The 20015-nt window shown below is 43.1% G+C and overlaps 1 protein-coding gene across 3 annotated transcripts in view; it reads left to right on the top strand.

Annotated features, from left to right (window-relative positions):
* adcyap1r1b (ADCYAP receptor type Ib) overlaps window positions 1-20015 on the top strand; it is an 87583-nt gene that overhangs the window by 15425 nt on the left and 52143 nt on the right. For all 3 annotated transcript variants that reach the window (XM_014123308.3, XM_014123309.3, XM_014123310.3), the window contains exons 3-6: window positions 7506-7605; window positions 16409-16522; window positions 17161-17270; window positions 17455-17552. In XM_014123308.3, the coding sequence (XP_013978783.1) occupies window positions 7506-7605; window positions 16409-16522; window positions 17161-17270; window positions 17455-17552 (422 nt within the window). The remainder of the gene's footprint in view (window positions 1-7505; window positions 7606-16408; window positions 16523-17160; window positions 17271-17454; window positions 17553-20015) is intronic.

Below are 20015 nucleotides of genomic sequence, written 5' to 3'. Positions count from 1 at the left end.
ATTCCAGGCTGTATCACAACCGGCCGTGATTGGGAGTTCCATAGGGTGGCGCACAACTGGCACAGCGTCGTCCAGGTTAGGGTTTGGCCAGGGTAGGCCGTCATTGTAAATAAGAATTTGTTCTTAACTGACTTGCCTAGTTAAATAAATAAGAATACATTTTTCGGTAGGACAAATCAAGTCTGAAATATTAAAGTGGAAATTACAATCTTTTTAGAAGCCTTTTTAAACCTTGAATACATTACAAGTTTGCATTTCCTGCTGTGCAGGACAATTCCTACAATAACAAGATGATCAAATTAAGATATGCCATCTGTATTGACTAGCGTGATAATACAATGTGTGCGGACACAGCCATGGTCTAATAGTGTCATGATAATACAGTGAAACGCTATGCCAATATGCTACGTAAGGATGATGATGAGATCGAGTCTTGATCCAGGCCAATTAGCCGATGATGAGCTTATCAAACCATGCAGTGGGAGGGCGGCACACTTTCTAGATCAGTTAAGGTTGCTCTGAGATCGTTTAAATCACCCTGACAAAGGCAGACGTGAGAGGGCACAGCGCAAGAGACCACACAAACAGGCAGATATGTGACCGACCGCCTCAATTCAGTCTTAAGTAGCAAAATCTGAAATTGTGTTTTTTTTTTTACATTGGATGAAAGTAGGGACTCAGAGCTATAAATTGGTATATCATACACTGCAGTTGAGGAACAATGGGAAAGTAATTCTGCTTTGAAAGTTGATAAACTTGTAACTAGTGTGGCACATTTTGGGGAATATACGGAGGTGGAAACTTTCCGTGGGAATTAACGGGATTATATGGGAATTAACGGGAATATATGGGAATTAACGGGAATATATGCAAATTAATATTAATATCATTTAAATGTAGATGTTTTTTGTATTGGATATATTTACCATATCATATGGAGACAGAAACATAAACCTTTTACCTTATCATAAATAGACATAATTGCAAATGATTGAATCCTTCCAATATAAATTAAAAAAACAATTTAGTTACGAATTGAACTTTAATTAAATGAGTTGACTCTTCACATGGAATGATTTCACTGAACAACAAAAGAAAGGGAATATTGAATGATCCCCAATGATCCATCGCATCTCCCAAAAACGTTCTCAACATACATCTGTAAAATGATAGTCTAGAAAATAAAGCTTTGGTTGTCTTCCTCTCAGGCTTCCATGTCTTCTCCCTGGACCTCCTCAATGTCCACCTCTTGAACATCAGACGCTGAGGCCTCACTTTCCAACCTTGTTGAGGATTGCTCATTGTCAGGCTCAAAAAGCCTCAAATTTGCCCGGATGGCCACCAATTAAACTCTTGTACTGGTCAGCCTGTTGCGTGCTTTGGTGTGTGTGTTCCCAAACAAAGGCCAGTTGCTCTTTGAGGCAGCTGATGTTGGTGGGATTTGGAGAATGATGGAGGCACAAAGATCCACAAAGTCCCTCCCATCAGGTGGCTGATCATACATGTTGGCACGACTGCCATATTGCATCTCCATCCCAAAGCCCTTGCTTGGAAGTGTACTTCGCCAGACTGCCAAGAACCTTGCCCTCATCCAGATCAAGGTGGCGAGACACGGTAGTGATGACACCATAGGCCTTGTTGATCTATGCATCAACATGTACGCTGCGGTGTGTATGGGCTTCAGGCAGAAGTCTTCACGCTGTTTTTTCAGAACTGCAGTTTCCTCTGCTTGGAGCAACAGTGAAGTGGGCAGTGCAGTACGGATTTCTTCTCTTACATCTGCAAGCAGAATCTGAACATCAGACAGGATGGCATTGTCTCCCTCAATCCATGCAAGGGATACTGCTATAGGTTTCAGGAGTTTCAGGCTGCTTACCACTCTCTCCCAAAATCCTCTTGATGGGGCTGTCCATATCGGCAGACTGTGATATGACCATTTCTTGGAGAGACTCCTTCCCCTTCAGGAGACTGTCAAACATGATGACAACACCACCCCAACGGGTGTTGCCGGGCAGCTTCAATGTGGTGCTCTTATTCTTCTCACTTCTCTTGGTGAGGTAGATTGCTGCTATAACTTGATGACCCTTCACATACCTAACAGTTTCCTTGGCTCCCTTGTAGAGTGTATCCATTGTTTTCAGTGCCATAATGTCCTTGAGGAGCAGATTCAATGCATGAGCAGCACAGCCAATGTGTGTGATGTGAGAGTAGAACTCCTCCACTTTAGACCAAGCAGCCTTCATGTTCGCAGCATTGTCTGTCACCAGTGCAAATACCTTCTGTGGTCCAAGGTCACTGATGACTGCCTTCAGCTCATCTGGTGTGTCTGTTGTCCCTTGTGTCTGTGCTCTTGTAGAATACTGGTTGAGGGGTGGAGATGATGTAGTTAATTATTCCTTGCCCACAAACATTCGACCACCCATCAGAGATGATTGCAATACAGTCTGCTTTCTCTATGATTTGCTTGACCTTCACTTGAACTCTGTTGAACTCCGTATCCAGCAAATGAGTAGATAAAGCATAGCTGGTTGGAGGGGTGTATGCTGGGTGAATAACATTCAGAAATCTCTTCCAATGCACATTGCCTGTGAGCATCAGAGGTGAACCAGTTGCATACACAGCTCGAGCAAGACATTCATCAGCATGTCTCTGACTACGTTCCTCCATTGAGTCAAAAAACTTCTGATTCCAGGAGGACTATGAGCTGTTGCTATCGATAAAGTGTCTGATTCATCATTTTCACCTCGAATAGAAGAAGAGGGACTTTTGTCAGAGGTTGCTTGTTGTGAGCGCTGAGGGAACTTTATGCACTTGGCCAGATGATTATGCATCTTTGTTGCATTCTTCACATATGATTTGGCACAGTATTTGCAAATGTACACAGCTTTTCCTTCTACATTAGCTGCAGTGAAATGTCTCCACACATCAGATAGTGCCTGTGGCATTTTCCTGTAAAGATTAGAAAAAACGGAGTAAAAAAAAACGAATACAATTCCATGAGCAGATAAATAGTTAAGCAGTTAGATTAAACAACTCCTTTGTAAGATAAATATTTTAAAATTAAACATGTATGGAAACAGGTGAATTAACACTCCTCAGGTAGCAGGCTCAAGCAAGCTAAAACCCACATGGTAGCAAAATCTAACTAGCAGAAATTGTTAACAAGTTAGAAATGATTTAAACAGACTTTGCTGTAGGCTACTATTTACTAGTTAACAAAAAATCATGTATGTCCTATAAAATATATTCCCCTAGCAAGTATTGTAATCAAAACTTACCAGAAAGCGTGTAGTCCTTAGTAGTGTGGGCTCAATAGCATCTCATTAGTGTACAAGATCTTGAGAATGTTGTGCATGTGATGGAAGAGTGCACTGCACATGTGATGGAAAAAGGCACTGTGCATGCAGAGGGTTGCAATTCCATTGAATTGGGGATAGTTTAACCAAAATATGCCACAAAACCTTGTATTGCCTTATGTGTATCCCACAAAAAAGGTTCACAACTTTTTTGATGAATTTATGCAACATTCCCCAAATTCCAGGGCTTAATTACTTGCATAGTAGCAATATCAAAAATAGAACGTGTCCAGATAAAAATAATTTATAAATATTTTAGCATTATTAGATGATGCTTACCCGACACACTGCTACCCGAAATGCTATAACCACCCCCCCCAGCCACATCTAGCTAAGTGGATGGGTCTCTATTGTCTAGACATGAACACATGTTCATGAAGTACAATAGATGGCCATAATCAACCCCAGACACACCTGACTAATTTGATGGGTCATGTAATAATCCGGCCTAAGTGGAGTCTTTTGTTTAGACATGTAGCTAGCTAGGTAGCTAGCTAGCTAGCTAAACAATGAACCGGCATAATCCCAACTCATACTACTACCAATACAAACACTGTCATAGCTGTAGTATGAATCTGCAGGTAGCTAAAGCTAACAAACTAGGTTCAACATTAGCTAGCTAACATTAGGCCATAACTAGCAATTCAAATGGATTTCTGATTCATTTAATATTACTACACAGATCATACAGGTCATACAGGTAACTTTAGCTAGCGAGCCAGCAAGCTAGCGTTTGCTAGCTAACTAACAGAACGCTTTAATTTGCAATAAAAATGGCTATCTGACAAAATTAGAAACTTATATCTGAAAATGTAGCTAAATTCTTAACCGTATACATGGATGAACGCTTCACGGCAGACTGGAACCATTTAACTCCGTTCTGTTTGTAGCTTAGTCCTCAATACAGGACTAGGATACAGGACTAGGATTGAATCCTACTACACAGGCTCTGACGCTTGTCGGATGTGGCAGGGCTTGAAAAATATTACAAACTACAAAGGGAAACCCAGCCACGAAATGCCCAGTGACGTGAGCCTACCATATGATCTAAATGCCTTTTATGCTCACTTCAAGGCAAGCAACATTGAAGCATGCATGAGAGCACCAGCTGTTCTGTACGACTGTGTGATCACACTCTTCGTAGCCATGTGAGCAAGACCTTTAAACAGGTCAACATTCACAAAGCCGCGGGGCCAGACGAATTACCCGGATGTGTACTCAAAGCATGTGTTGACCAACTGGCAAGTGTCAACCTCTCCCTGACCAAGTCTGTAATACCTACATGTTTCAAACAGACCACCATAGTCCCTGTGCCCAAGAAAGCGAAGGTAACCTGCCTAAATGATTACCGCCCCGTAGTACTCACGTCGGTAGCCATGAAGTGCTTTGAAAGGCTGGTCATGGCTCACATCAACACCACCATGCCGGAAACCCTAGACCCACTCCAATTTGCACACCGCCCCAACAGATCCACAGATGACGCAATCTCAATCGCACTCCACACTGCCCTTTCCCACCTGGAGCATTGTTTACAGCATCAAGCATTATTAATAGGGAAAATACGAAGAGGTTATTATTATATTCCGGTATTAAATTAGTGAGAATGAAACAAACACTTGTTGCATATTTAAAGAAATTGTTTAAAACTTCACAAAAGTTTTGAACTGGCTATGCCTAATTGCAGCAATTACCAACAAAAGCGAGTGCCTATCGTTGGCCTAGCCAACAAATGACAGCAATAGGCTAATCCTGTTTATTTTACAACAGGTTTACTTTTAACCTAATGTATCTTAAACTAAATACGGACAGCAAAATTAAAAAGACAGTTCAAACTTAATTCAGCCAACGAAAATGTCTCAACACAATGAAACAAAACACTTTTTGCATATTTTAAGAACTGGTTTAGATTATAATAATAATAATGATTAAAAACAAAATAAAAACAAAAGATAATACAATATTTAAAAGTTAGAAAGCCTGAATAGCGACTTGAACACCATTTGGCCGTGCCAACATTTTTCTCATCTTTACTACAATATCACAACTTGTCCCGAGGACCCAGTTTCAGCTGGACATAAGCTATGCGTTTTATTGAGTTGCAATTTGCTGCCACAGATAACGAGCTCACATGCATATTAAATTAACAGGGGATAGGTCCAATCGAGTCCATTCGGTAAATCAATTATAATTGCACATACCCAAGACCCGTGGCAATTATATCAGGCTCAACCCAGATCCGAGTCAACAGTCCGGACCCGTTCGGGTCACAGGTCGGATCTCAGAATTTCCAGTCTGTTGGACCCGTGAAGACCTCTAATTCTAATGCCTCATTGTGAATAGCTGTGGATACATGTGAATAGTTTTTTATCAAGTGATGTGTTTGTCTTTCATTTTGGACACAACTCTGTCGTTATTTACAGTATCAGTAGTTGTAGGTAGTTGGTTTTTTTCTACATTTGTTACTTAGTCAATGTCTACACTGGTTCTAGTCAATAACTGTGGTTCCAGCCAGTCTGTGTATGCGCCCACGTTGTGTTGCTGACGTCAGTAACTCTGGTGAGTATAAGAACCCACACCTCCTATGGTGGTGATGAATATAATATAATAACCTTCTTCCCCATGGAGCTGCTGAGGTTCACAAAGCCAGGATGACGTGGCTGGACCGACGTCTCCCAGGGCTAGTGTGTGTGCGTGTGCATGCGTGCGTGTGTGGACTGAGGGCTGACACCAGCACAAAGGCTGGACAGTGTCCCCTCTCTCCTTTCCAACCCCCCTTGCCCTCCGAAAGGCAGCCCAGCTTTGTGCATCCGTCAGCAGGCTGCGTGGGGTGGCAGAGAGGGTCTCTCAGGGCCTGACCTCCATGTCTCTGTACGTGGCTCCAGGCTCCTGGCTGTTGCTATGAGCTTGCCTCTGTATTGTCTTAATACAGTGATGATACAGTGTCTGTTCTGTTCATCTATGGTTAATCTTTATGTGTTGTCATGTTGTCATGTTGGGGGTGTTTAGTGTGTGTTCTAGTTTCTGGTGGCAAATGCCCTCTGTGTCCTGGATGGCTTAACTCTTGCCTTTATCTTCGACATTCATGAGTAATGAACATAGCACATTAAGCAGGACTGAGCTAATTCTGCATAGCACGTCTTGTGACTGCTCACTGGTGTGTAAGCAACACAAACAGGTGGATGTACACAGCTAATTAAACTGTGTAAGTGGTTTCCTGTTCAGCGTCCCTCTGTGTATTCCTAATGGTCTGTGGTCAATGCTTGTACAGATATAGGATCTTCATTTGATCACCCTGTTGCAGGAGAACTGTCCTGCAATGCAGGAAATGTAAAACTTTTAGTGTGAGGTTTAAAAAGGCTTCTGAAGTTTGTAATTTCCACTTCCAGACTTGATTTTCCTTTACGAAAAATGTATCAACCCCAAATAAACTGTCCATTAATTATAATCCACATCATAATTCACATTTCCTTTTGCTGCAGGATTATTTTCTTGCTGTAGGAAACTGTCTCAAATGAAGATCCTACACCTGTATGCAGTATGTAGGTCTATAATGATCTGTGGGATTCTGGGGCCTGTATGTCTAAACATGGTGGTCTATAATGATCTGTTGTAGTCTGGGACCTGTATGTCTAAACATGGTGGTCTGTAACGGTTTGTTGTAGTCTGGGGCCTGTATGTCTAAACATGGTGGTCTATAATGATCTGTTGTAGTCTGGGGCCTGTATGTCTAAACATGCTGGTCTGTAACGGTTTGTTGTATTCTGGGGCCTGTATGTCTAAACATGGTGGTCTATAATGATCTGTTGTATTCTGGGGCCTGTATGTCTAAACATGGTGGTCTGTAACGGTTTGTTGTAGTCTGGGGCCTGTATGTCTAAACATGGTGGTCTATAATGATCTGTTGTATTCTGGGGCCTGTATGTCTAAACATGGTGGTCTGTAACGGTTTGTTGTAGTCTGGGGCCTGTATGTCTAAACATGGTGGTCGATAATGATCTGCTGTAGTCTGACCTTTAACCCATGTAAATAGTTCTGTATGTCACCATATGTAATTAAGAACTAATATGTCAGCTAAGGTGACATATAACTAGAATGGTTAAATCCCACTGTTTTGATATATTCTAATGAGATCATGTTTCTGTGTTGCAGGTGTCTAGTCTCCACTACTCTGACTGTGTCATCAAGAGAGAACACGAGAAATGTATGGAGAGGATGGCAGAGGATGACCCAGAAAACGACCTAGAGTTTAGTAGGTTCTGTATATGTGTGTATGTACCTGAGTGCTTGTGTGCGTGTGTCTATGTCTATTTGTTTGGTGTATTTACAGTATGTTTAGGCTTCTCCTCTTGTGGGTTTTTGTAGTGTCAGTATTTATACCTCTATCCATATGTTAGAGATTGACGAGGTAACACATTTTGAGATTAAATATTGATGAAACACTTTATTTTCATTAGCAGCCTAGCACCATTGATTCAGCTGTGCTAAGCAGTGGCAGTTAGGCAGTAATCTGACAAGTTTAAAGTGACAAGTGTGAATATGGACCATTTACAGACCTAGCAACACACACATACAGATCTTCCCATTTCTGTAATTCAATTTTGCAATGTTAGTGTGTCAGTTAGATTAATTATTGTCAGCTTCAGGTATTCCTCAATTTGCCTTTCAGTTATTCTATTTAGGAAAACAGGATTTCAGATACAGCCAATCTTTTGGGATTGTAATGTTTTTTAGGGTACATGGTGTCTCCATAATCCACAGATATAATTTTAAAGGTTAGATTTTTGGTTTGCTCTGACATATTCATGAATATTCACACAGTAGACATACATAATTGGTCCCAGCGGCAGATGCCAGTTACAGTGTGCTGCATGAGACTGACAGACAGAAGGATACTGAGAAGCATTGTACGTATGAGTCTTGACCAAGAATCATTTAAGTCATAATCGGCACTGTTGTTGTTCTGCCGTGGTAGAGAGGAAGTGAAAGAGAAAGTGAGACAAAGAGAGGAAGAAATAGAGAACGTAAGAACAAATAAAAAACATAAAGCAATCCTGTGTTGATTCTATAATGTGATCTGACAGCCAGTGAGTGACAGCCGTCTCTCTGTGACAGGAAATATAGATGATGTGTGAAGAGAAGATTACATTAAACCGTAGAGTCTCGAAGCCCCTCAGCCCCACAACCCTCCTCCCTTCTTCCCGACAGAACCTGTGACAACCCAGTAAAGCTAGTACAGATCAGGCTGCTTCTACACACAGTACATTGAGACAGTCTCCAGGCCCCACAGACTTCCCCTCCTCTCCCCGACGGACCCTGTAACACAGAGCTCAGTACAGCTGAGGATGTTACTACATACAGTATACATGCTGCCTCCCCTGAGTTATTTCACAGAGAAAACCTCTCCTGTGTGGTTTGTTCTGAGAGTATGAACACACCAGCTGTCAAAACAAATTTGTAGAAAGCAGTTGGGGGAGCGAGGACGGAGGATGTGTGTGTGGAGAGGGTGGTGTTGGGGGAATGAGAACGTGCGTGTGTGTGTGTCCAGACAGTGAAGATGGAGGCTTCGTTGAAGAGCACTCAAGCTAAACCAGCAGAGAGATTGGAGATAGAGGGAGAGAGAGAGAGAGAGAGAGAGAGAGAGAGAGAGAGAGAGAGAGGAGGGGAAGGGATAAAGAGAGAGTGAGAGAGGGAGGAAGGGAGGAATAGAGGGAGTATGGGAGAGGGAGGGAGGGTGAAATAGAAGGAGGGAGGCTTGGTTGAGGAGCTAAACCAGCAGAGAGATTGGCGATAGACACACATGACAGATTGATTCGCAGGATAAATATGGCTGTGCTATATAACACTGTCTGTCTCTTGAACAGAATGGAAGTGTTAGGGGGGTGTCTTGTAGGCACATTTTAGAGATAATGTTATGTTATATTATGTAATGTAAAATGATGTTATGTTGTTAGGAGAAGATCATTAGGGGAATGTTACGGAAGTGGCTAGTTGTAGGGCTGATCCTTGATACTGATGTTGTTTGAGCTGAAGCAGAGATAAACCATGGAGAGCAGATGCTAGGCTGTCAGACTGAATATCTCTCTGTCAGAGTCTCTCTCTCTCTCTCTCTCTCAATTCAATTCAAGGGGCTTTATTGGCATGGGAAACATATGTTAACATTGCCAAAGCAAGTGAAGTAGATAATATACAAAAGTGAAATAAACAATAAAAATGAACAGTAAACATTACACTCACAGAAGTTCCAAAAGAATGAAGACATTACAAATGTCATATTATGTATATATACAGTGTTGTAACGATGTACAAATGGTTAGAGTACAAAAGGGAAAATAAATAAGCATAAATATGGGTTGTATTTACAATGGTGTTTGTTCTTCACTGGTTGACCTTTTCTTGTGGTAACAGGTCACAAATCCTGCTGCTGTGATGGCACACTGTGGTTTTTTACCCAGTAGATATGGAAGTTGATCAAAATCGGGTTTGTTTTCGAATTCTTTGTGGATCTGTGTAATCTGAGGGAAATATGTGTCTCTAATATGGTCATACATTGGGCAGGAGGTTAGGAAGTGCAGCTCAGTTTCCACCTCATTTTGTGGGCAGTGTGCACATAGCATGTCTTCTCTTGAGAGCCAGGTCTGCCTATGGCGGCCTTTCTCAATAGCAAGGCTATGCTCACTGAGTCTGTACATAGTCAAAGCTTTCCTTAAGTTTGGGTCAGTCACAGTGGTCAGGTATTCTGCCACTGTGTACTCTCTGTTTAGGGCCAAATAGCATTCTAGTTTGCAGAGTTTAAAAAAATATATTTCCAATGTGTCAAGTAATTATGTTTTTGTTTTCTCATTACTCGGTTGGGTCTAATTGAGTTGCTGGGGCTCTGTGGGGTGTGTTTGTGAACAAAGCCCCAGGACCAGCTTGCTTAGGGGACTCTTCTACAGGTTAATCTCTCTGTAGGTGATGGCTTTGTTATGGAAGGTTTGGGAATCGCTTCCTTTTAGGTGGTTGTAGAATTGAACGGCTCTTTTGTGAATTATTGGTTGGTGAGCGGACCCCAGACCTCACAACCATAAAGTGCAATGGGTTCTTTAACTGATTCAAGTATTTTTAGTCAGATCCTAATTGGTATGTCGAATTATATGTTCCTTTTGATGGCATAGAATGCCCTTCTTGCCTTGTCTCTCAGATCGTTCACAGATTTGTGGAAGTTACCTGTGGCGCTGATGTTTAGGCCAAGGTATGTATCATTTTTTTGTGTGCTCTAGAGCATCGGTGTCTAGATGGAATTTGTATTTGTGGTCCTGGCGACTGGACCTTTTTTGGAACACCATTATTTTGGTCTTACTGAGATTTACTGTCAGGGCCCAGGTCTGGCAGAATCTGTGCAGAAGATGTAGGTGCTGTTGTAGGCTCTTCTTGGTTGGTGACAGAAGCACCAGATCATTAGCAAACAGTAGACATTTGACTTCAGATTCTAGTAGGGTGAGGCTGGGTGCTGCAGACTTTTCTAGTGCCCTCGCCAATTCGTTGATATATATATTGAAGAGGGTGGGGCTTAAGCTGCATCCCTATCTCACCCCACGGCCCTGTGGGAAGAAATGTGTGTGTTTTTTACCTATTTTAACCGCACACTTGTTGTTTGTGTACATGGATTTTATAATGACGTATGTTGTTCCCCGAACACCACTTTCCGTCAATTTGTATAGCAGACTCTCATGCCAAATTGAGTTGAAGGCTTTTTTGAAATCAACAAAGCATGAGTAGACTTTGCCTTTGTTTTTGTTTGTTTGTTTGTCAGTTAGGGTGTGCAGGGTGAATACGTGGTCTGTTGGATGATAATTTGGTAAAAAGCCAATTTGACATTTGCTCAGTACATTGTTTTCACTGAGGAAATGTACGAGTCTGCTGTTAATGATAATGCAGAGGATTTTCCCAAGGTTGCTGTTGACGCATATCCCACGGTAGTTATTGGAGTCAAATTTGTCTCCACTTTTGTGGATTGGGGTGATCAGTCCTTTGTTCCAAATATTGGGTAAGATGCCAGAGCTAAGGATGATGTTAAAGAGTTTTAGTATAGCCAATTGGAATTTGTTGTCTGTATATTTGATCATTTCATTGAGGATACCATCAACATCACAGGACATTTTGGGTTGAAGGGTTTTTATTTTGTCCTGTAGTTCATTCAAGGTAATTGGAGAATCCACTGTGTTCTGGTAGTCTTTAATAGTTAATTCTAAGATTTCTATTTAATCATGTATATGTTTTTGCTGTTTGTTCATTGTTATAGAGCCAAAAGGATTGGAGAAGTGGTTTATCCATACAGCTACATCTTGGATATATAATTCTTTGTGTTGTTGTTTGTTTAGTGTTTTACAATTTTCCCAGAAGTGGTTAGAGTCTAAGGATTCTTCAATTACATTGAGCTGATTTCTGATGTGCTGTTCCTTCTTTTTCCATAGTGTTTTTCTGTATTGTTTTAGTGATTCACCATAGTGAAGGCATAGACTCAGGTTTTCCGGGTCTCTATGTTTTTGGTTGGACAGGTTTCTCCATTTATTTCTTAGACTTTTGCATTCTTCATCAAACCATTTGTCATTGTTGTTCATTTTCTTCGGTTTTCTATTTGAGATTTTTAGTTTTGATAGGGAAGCTGATAGGTCAAATATACTGTTAAGATTTTCTACTGCCAAGTTTACACCTTCACTATTACAGTGGAACGTTTTGTCCAGGAAGTTGTCTAAAAGGGGTGGAATTTGTTGGAGCCTAATTGTTTTTTGGTAGGTTTCCAAACTACAATCGTTCCATCTATAGCATTTCTTGATATTACTCAGTTCCTTTGGCTTTGATGCCAAATGATTGAGTATTACTCTGTTCAAGTAGACTGATTTTGCTGCGGTCTGATAGGGGTTTCAGTGAGCTGACTGTGAACACTCTGAGAGACTCGGGGTTGAGGTCAGTGATAAAGTAGTCTACAGTACTACTGCCAAGAGATGAGCTATAGGTGTACCTACCATAGGAGTTCCCTCGAAGCCTACCGTTGACTATGTATGTTCCCAGCATGCGACAGAGCTGCAGGAGTTGTGACCTGTTTTTGTTGGTTATGTTGTCATACTTGTGTCTAGGGGGGCATATGGGGGAGGGAATGAGGTCACCTCCAGGCAGGTGTTTGTACCCCTGTGTGCTGAGGGTGTCAGGTTCTTGTCCGGTTCTGGCATTTAGGTCGCCACAGACTAGTACATGTCCCTGGGTCTGAAAATGATTGATTTCCCCCTCCAGGATGGAGAAGCTGTCTTCATTAAAGTATGGGGATTCTAGTGGGGGGATATAGGTAGTACACAGGAGGACATTTTTCTCTGTTAAGATAATTTCCTTTTGAACTTCTAGCCAGGGCAGGCAGGCAGCCTAGTGGTTAGAGAGTTGGGCCAGCAACCAAAAGGTTGCTAGATTGAATCCCTGAGCTGACAAGGTAAAAATCTATTGTTGTGCCCCTGAACAAGGCAGTTAACCCACTGTTCCTAGGCTGTCATTGTAAATAAGAATTTGTTCTTAACTGACTTGCGAGTTAAATAAATGTAAAATGTTCCTGTTTTGATTTTTTTAATGGACTGAGTTAGGTCTGCTCTATACCAAATTAGCATACCCCCTGAGTCCCTTCCCTGTTTCACACCTGGTAGTTTGGTCGATGGGACTACCAGCTCTCTGTAACCTAGAGGGCAACCAGTGGGTCCATCTCCTCTATACCAGGTTTCTTGTAGGATGACAATGTCTGTATTTCCGATTTCAGGTTCCAGCTCTTTAGGCTAAAGTCAGATGACCTCAGGCCTTGGATATTCCGGGATGAGATAGTGAAGGCTTTGTGTTCCATAAAGTGTCCAATTTTGTTGGTCGTGTGGTTTGGCCTCAGGCCAGTAAGTGTAAGCAGAGCTTGCTGAGCATCTGGTACATGGCATTGGCTTGGGCTAGTGTAAGAGTGGGGGTTGGGCCTGTTTGCCCGCTCATGGCCTGGGCATATGTGTGACTTCCATGTTGAGGCCCTCTTTGCAGGGGTGGGGTGCATGGGTTGGGCAGGAGGGGCATAGGTCTGATCTGAGGGGGCCTAAATGGGGTGTGGGCATGGTTGACTTGGGGCGGTGTTGATTGGTTGGGGTGGGGGTGTGTATGTGGCTGGTGGTGTTGTGGTCTGGATGTAGGTCCTCTTGGCATGGGTCCTCTATGTGTAGGTCCAGGGCAGGGGGGGGGTCCTGCAGGTCTGGGAGAGTGTCTCGCTGGTCTGGGCGGGGTGTCTATTGATCTGTTGCTCCTGTGTGAAGTTTTGGGGCTGCGTTTGAGTCCCGAGTCCAGGCGAAGGTGGGCACTGCTGCCTTGTATAGGTGGACCTGGTCATAGAGGCTGTTCAAGTCCAGGGTGGAGTTGTGGGCCAGGAAAACATTTGGTTTTGAGGCACAGTCACAGGAAATACTTGCTTTTACCCGCTGTATGGTAGCAGGGTGGATATAACCACTTGAGCATTGGGGAAAGTAGAAGAAGCTTTTTCAATCACTCCCTTCAGTGCTGTGGCCACCCTTTCCTGCTGTGTTCTCAGGTCGTTTGTGCTGTGTGTATTATTATGTGGCTATGTGAACCTAGTTGGTGCTCAGACAGAAGGTCTAGGGCGCGCTGGGTGTTTGGACACCAGAGTTTAGAAACACTGTGTATATATTTCCCATTTGAGTCCATAACGAGTACAATCTGTGTCTTGTGTATGTCCTCAGTGGGTGTAGGGGGGTTGTCAGGAGGGCTATCAGGGTGGCTGACAGGGGGGGTGCTCAGAGGGGGTGAGATCCCCTGGGCTTGGGGTTCTTCATTTGTCTGTTCTGCTGTGATGTCAACGCTATGGTCAGGGTCTGGTGTGGAGTGTTCTACTGTTGTGTCGAGACTTTTGTCGGGAGCTGAGGTGGGCTGTTCTGCTGGCTTCTCTGTGGGGGTGGCCACCTCTCTAGTGGGTTGTTCTGTCACAAGCCATCCCCCTCAACCTCTCCTCCAGCAGTCTGATCCTCTCCTCTAGTGCTCTGTTCTTCTCCTGCTCCTGCTTTTTCTCCTGTTGAAGTTGTCTCACCACAGTCCAGAGTGCAGATATGTCTCCCTCCACCTCCAGCTCTCGGGGGCTGGTTAAGGGGGTGTTGTTGTGCTGGACTGTTGTCTGGGTTTGTGCTGACTGGAGTGTAATCACCTGCTGTTCCAGCTCCACCTGCCTTACCTCCAGCTGGGTGAATGTATCCTTCATTTCAATGAGGGAGTAGTACTCTGTGCTGAGAGTTTGATTTTCCACTTGGGGTTGCTCCTCTGTGGGGTTATATAATGAAGAGGTCTGGTCTGACCCGCTCGGAGTGGGGGTATCTTTCTCAAGGGAGAGCTTCTCCTGCTGGGCTAATTCTTTGATTAGGTGAAAGTCCAGCTGAAACTGTTTGGGGTTGCCCTGTACCAATACTGTTCCAGACTTATAGAGATTTATATTAGCTGACTCAGAGTCCTCGTTGTCTAGTATCCTGAGTTTCCACTCCTCGTTAACACCCCCCCCCCCCCCCCCCCTTGACAGAGGGGTAGTGTGCTAATATAGCACTGTGCCATTCCATGCCTCTCTCTCTCTCTCTCTCTCTCTGTCTCTTTTTCTTTCTCTCCCTCTGTCTCTTTCTCTTTTTCTTTCTCTCCCTCTGTCTCTTTCTCTTTTTCTTTCTCTCCCTCCGTCTCTTTCTCTTTCTCTCTCTCTCTCAGTAGAGATGCAGTTTCTCAGACCTTAGTTGCATCTCTCTGATGTTATTTTCACTGTGGCTCGATGCGGCTGGAATTAAAACAAGGCCAAACACACTGACCCCTTTTCTCTACATAAAGGAAGAGAGGGAAATAGAAAGAAGAACTCAATGTTGTCTCTCTTCTTATGTGACCTGAGCATGACTGTGACCATATGAATATTTAACTGGGAGAGAGAGAGAGCGAGCGAGAAAGAGAGGGAGAGCGGGAGAGGTACAGAGGGAAGGATAGAGGGAGAGAGACAGAGGGAGGGAGTATGGGAACAACCAGAAGTAGTTACAGCCAGAAGTAGTTAGACAGGACACAGTAGTGGAAGAGCACCATCATCACCTTACACTCCACATACAGGGAAAGAGTGAGAGAGATAGAAGGAGAGAGGGATAGGGAGAGAGAGGGAGAGGTGGAAAGAAAGAGAGGGATAGAGTGAGAGGGAGACAGAGGTGGAAAGAAAGAGAGAGATAGAGGGAGTATGGGAGATGGAGGGAGGGAGGGTGATAGAAAGAGGGAGGTCTCTATGGTTGTGAATATCAATGACTGGGAGTCTGGCAAAGTCACCGTCAGTGTTATTAGACTGGCACACAGCTACTCACACACATGCACACACAAACACACACACACACACACACACACACACACACACACACACACACACACACACACACACACACACACACACACACACACACACACACACACACACACACACACACACACACACACACACACACACACACACACACACTACCATCTATGACATACTGAGTGTTTTTGTATTCCTCACAGCCCTCCAGACAAGCCTGACAAACCTCATCACTCTACACACCATCCTAGAGATAGAGGCTCTGGTCAGAAGTAGTTCATTACAAAGGGAATAGAGTGCAATTTGGGATGCAGACAGACACTAGAGCAGTACCAGAAAACACCCATTTACCATTTTTTGCATTATACAAACTGAGCAGTTGCATCTTTCTTGGCCTCTAGTCCCATCTGCTGGCCAGATGTGGCCTTGCCGAAAAAGGGATGATCCTTAGCGTTGAGTTGTGCTATCCCACGGATACCCCATTGTAACGTCGGCACTTCCACAATATTTACCCTGGCCACAGAGTTAACTCAGGTTTCGGTTCAATACCTGTTTCTAATCTATAACATCAGATCTTTGTCTTTCAAAGGTGTTTTTCCATCAACCACAGAAGAAGGTCTAGGAATGTTGTGTTGGGCTCTTTTTACGGAATCATGGTACTCACCATCTCTGTGTTGTGTTGTGCCCCCAGGGTGCCCATGGTTGTGGGATAACCTGACGTGTTGGCAGCCTGCCCGGGTGGGAGAGGTGGTCGTGGTCAGCTGTCCAGAGCTCTTCATCCAGTTCATGAGCGAGGAGGACGATGGTCAGTGACTGACAGCTGTCAATCATCTCGAGACTTTGGGCGTGACTCTGTCTATTTGTTTTATGTTAACATCTACATTGTACATCTATTGTAACTAACATTGATTTGTACCTCTTGTCTTATCATCTGATAAATACAGTGAGCTCCAAAAGTACTGGGACAGTGACAATTATTATTCTTTTTGTCTCTGTACTCCAGTACTTTGGATTCAAAATGATGTAATGACTATGACGTTAAAGTGCAGCCTGTCAGCTTTCATTTTAGGGTATTTTCATCCATATTGGGTGAACCATTTAGAAATTACAGCACTTTATGTACATAGTCCCCCATTTTAGGGGACCAAAAGTATTGGGACTAATTCACTTACATGTGTATTAAAGTAGTCAAAAGTTAAGTATTTGGTCCCTTATTTATAGCACGAAATGACTACATGGAGCTTGTGACTACAAATTTATTGGATGCCTTTGCTGTTTGTTTTGGTTGTGTTTCATATTACTTTGTGCCCAATACAAATGAATGGTAAATAATGTATTGTGTCATTTTGGAGTCACTTTTATTGTAAATAAGAATAGAATATGTTTAGAAATGTTGAATCTACTGTATGTGCTAACCATTGACATTGTTTATAATGTGTGTAGAGCTAGGGAAGGTGAGTCGTAACTGTACGGAGGACGGCTGGTCTGAGACCTTCCCTCACTATGTGGATGCCTGCATGTTCGACGAACCCAACGGAACCCACGAGCATCCGGTGAGCACCCTACACTGTCTTACCCTCACTCTCATCGCCCATAATCCTTAGCCTGGATGCCAGTCTGTTTCTGCTCTCTTGCCAACTCCTTATGGTCATGCCAAACATATGGGTATATGCATCAGTCTGTGCTAATATCCCTGAAAAATATGTGTTCTTTATTTACTGTTGTTGTTTACTGCAGGACATGTACTACGTGTCGGTGAAGGCTCTGTACACGGTGGGGTACAGCACCTCTCTGGTTTCTCTCTGTACAGCCATGGTCATCCTTTGCAGGTTCAGGTGAGAAAGGTCACCAGAGGTCAAAATCCAAAGTCCCACTCAGATCAAATCAAATCAAATCAAATTGTATTTGTCACATGTGTAGACCTTACGGTGTAGACCTGTGTAGACCTTACAACAGGTGTAGACCTTACGGTGAAATGCTTACTTACAAGCCCTAACCAACAATGCAGTTTAAAAAAATAACTAAAACAAAAAATACCTTAAAAAAATAAGAACCCGTCAGGAAGTCCAGGATCCAGTTGCAGAGGGAGGTGTTCAGTCCCAGGGTCCTTAGCTTAGTGATGAGCTTAGAGGGCACTATGGTGTTGAACGCTGAGCTGTAGTCAATGAATAGCATTCTCACATAGGTGTTCCTTTTGTCCAGGTGGGAAAGGGCAGTGTAGAGTGCAATAGAGATTGCATGATCTGTGGATCTGTTAGGGCGCTATGCAAATTGGAGTGGGTCTAGGGTTTCTCGGATAATGGTGATGATGTGAGCTATGACCAGACTTTCAAAGCACTTCTTGGCTACAGACATGAGTGCTACGGGTCAGTAGTCATTTAGGCAGGTTACCTTAGTGTTCTTGAGCACAGGGACGATGGTGGTCTGCTTGAAACATAATACGTATTACAGACTGAGGTTGAAAATGTCAGTGAAGACACTTGCCAGTTGGTCAGCGCATGCTCGGATTACACGTCCTGGTAATCCGTCTGTGAATGTTGACGTGTTTAAAGGTCTTACTCACATCGGCTGCGGAGAGCGTGATCACACAGTCGTCTGGAACAGCTGATGCTCTCATGCATGTTTCAGTGTTACTTGCCTTGAAGCGAGCATAGAAGTAATTTAGCTCGTCTGGTAGGCTCGTGTCACTGTCTCCCTTTGTAGTCTGTAATAGTTTTCAAGCCCTGCCACATCCGACAAGCGTCGGAGCCGGTGTAGTATGATTCGATCTTAGTTAGTCCTGTATTGATGCTTTGCCTGTTTGATGGTTCGTCGGAGGGCATAGCGGGATTTCTTATAAGCTTCCGGGTTAGAGTCCCACTCCTTGAAAGCGGCAGCTCTACCCTTTAGCTCAGTGTAGATGTTGCCTGTAATCCATGGCTTCTAGTTGGGGTATGTACGTACAGTCACTGTGGGGACGACATCATTGATGCACTTATTGATGAAGCCAGTGACAGATGTGGTGTACTCCTAAATGCCATCAGAAGAATCCCGGAACATATTCCATTCTGTGCTAGCAAAACAGTCCTGTAGCTTAGCATCTGCTTCATCTGATCACTTTTCTATTGACCGAGTCACTGAGCTTCCTGCTTTAATTTTTGCTTGTAAGCATGGAATCAGGAGGATAGAATTATGGTCAGATTTGCCAAATGGAGGGCGAGGGAGAGCTTTGTACACGTCTCTGTGTGTGGAGTAAAGGTGGTCTAGAGTTTTTTCCCTCTGGTTGCACATTTAACATGCTGGTGGAAATTTGGTAAAACTGATTTAATTTCCTTGCATTAAAGTCCTCGGCCACTAGGAGCGCCACCTGGATGAGCCTTTTCCTGTTTGCTTATGGCGGTATACAGCTCATTGAGTGCAGTCTTACTGCCAGCATCGGTCTGTGGTGGTATTTAAGACAGCTACAAAAAATACAGATGAAAACTCTCTAAGTAGATAGTGTGGTCTACAGCTTGTCATGAGATACTCTACCTCAGGTGAGCAAAACCTCGAGACTTCCTTAGATATCGTGCACCAGCTTTTGTTTACAAGTATACATAGACCGTCACCCCTTGTCTTACCAGAGGCTGCCGTTCTATCCTGCCGATACAGTGTAAAACCCGCCAGCTGTATGATATTCATGTCGTCGTTCAGCCACGAATCGGTGAAACATAAGATATTACAGTTTTTAATTTCCCATTGGTAGTTTAACCTCTATGGGCTAGGTGGGACGCTAGCGTGCCACCCGTGGTGCACTCCATCAACAGCAGGTGCATTTCAAGAGCGGCAAATTTGAATCCAAATAAATGTCAAAATTCAAATTTTTCAAACATACAACTATTTTACACCCTTTGAAAGATAAACATCTCCTTAATCTAACCACGTTTTACGATTTCAAAAAGGTTTTACGGCGAAAGCATAAATTTAGAGTATGTTAGGACAGTACATTTACAAGAGTTGTGTGTAATGTTTTGTCAATTCAAAGACAGGGTCACCAAAACCATAAAACCAGCTAAAATGATGCACTAACCTTTTACAATCTCCATCAGATGACACTCCTAGGACATTATGTTAGACAATGCATGCATTTTTAGTTCTATCAAGTTCATATTTATATCCAAAAACAGCGTTTTACTATGGCATTGATGTTGAGGAAATCGTTTCCCTCCAATAACCGGCAGTCAAGTCAGCGTCACAAATTAAAGAATTAAAATTAGAAAACATTGGTAAAATATTATATTGTCATTTAAAGAATTATAGATTTACATCTCTTGAACGCA

Source organism: Salmo salar, chromosome 10, assembly GCF_965601325.2.
Source record: "Salmo salar chromosome 10, fSalSal1, whole genome shotgun sequence".
NCBI classification, from domain to species: Eukaryota; Metazoa; Chordata; class Actinopteri; order Salmoniformes; family Salmonidae; genus Salmo; species Salmo salar.
This window is presented reverse-complemented; position numbering and strand designations above follow the sequence as displayed.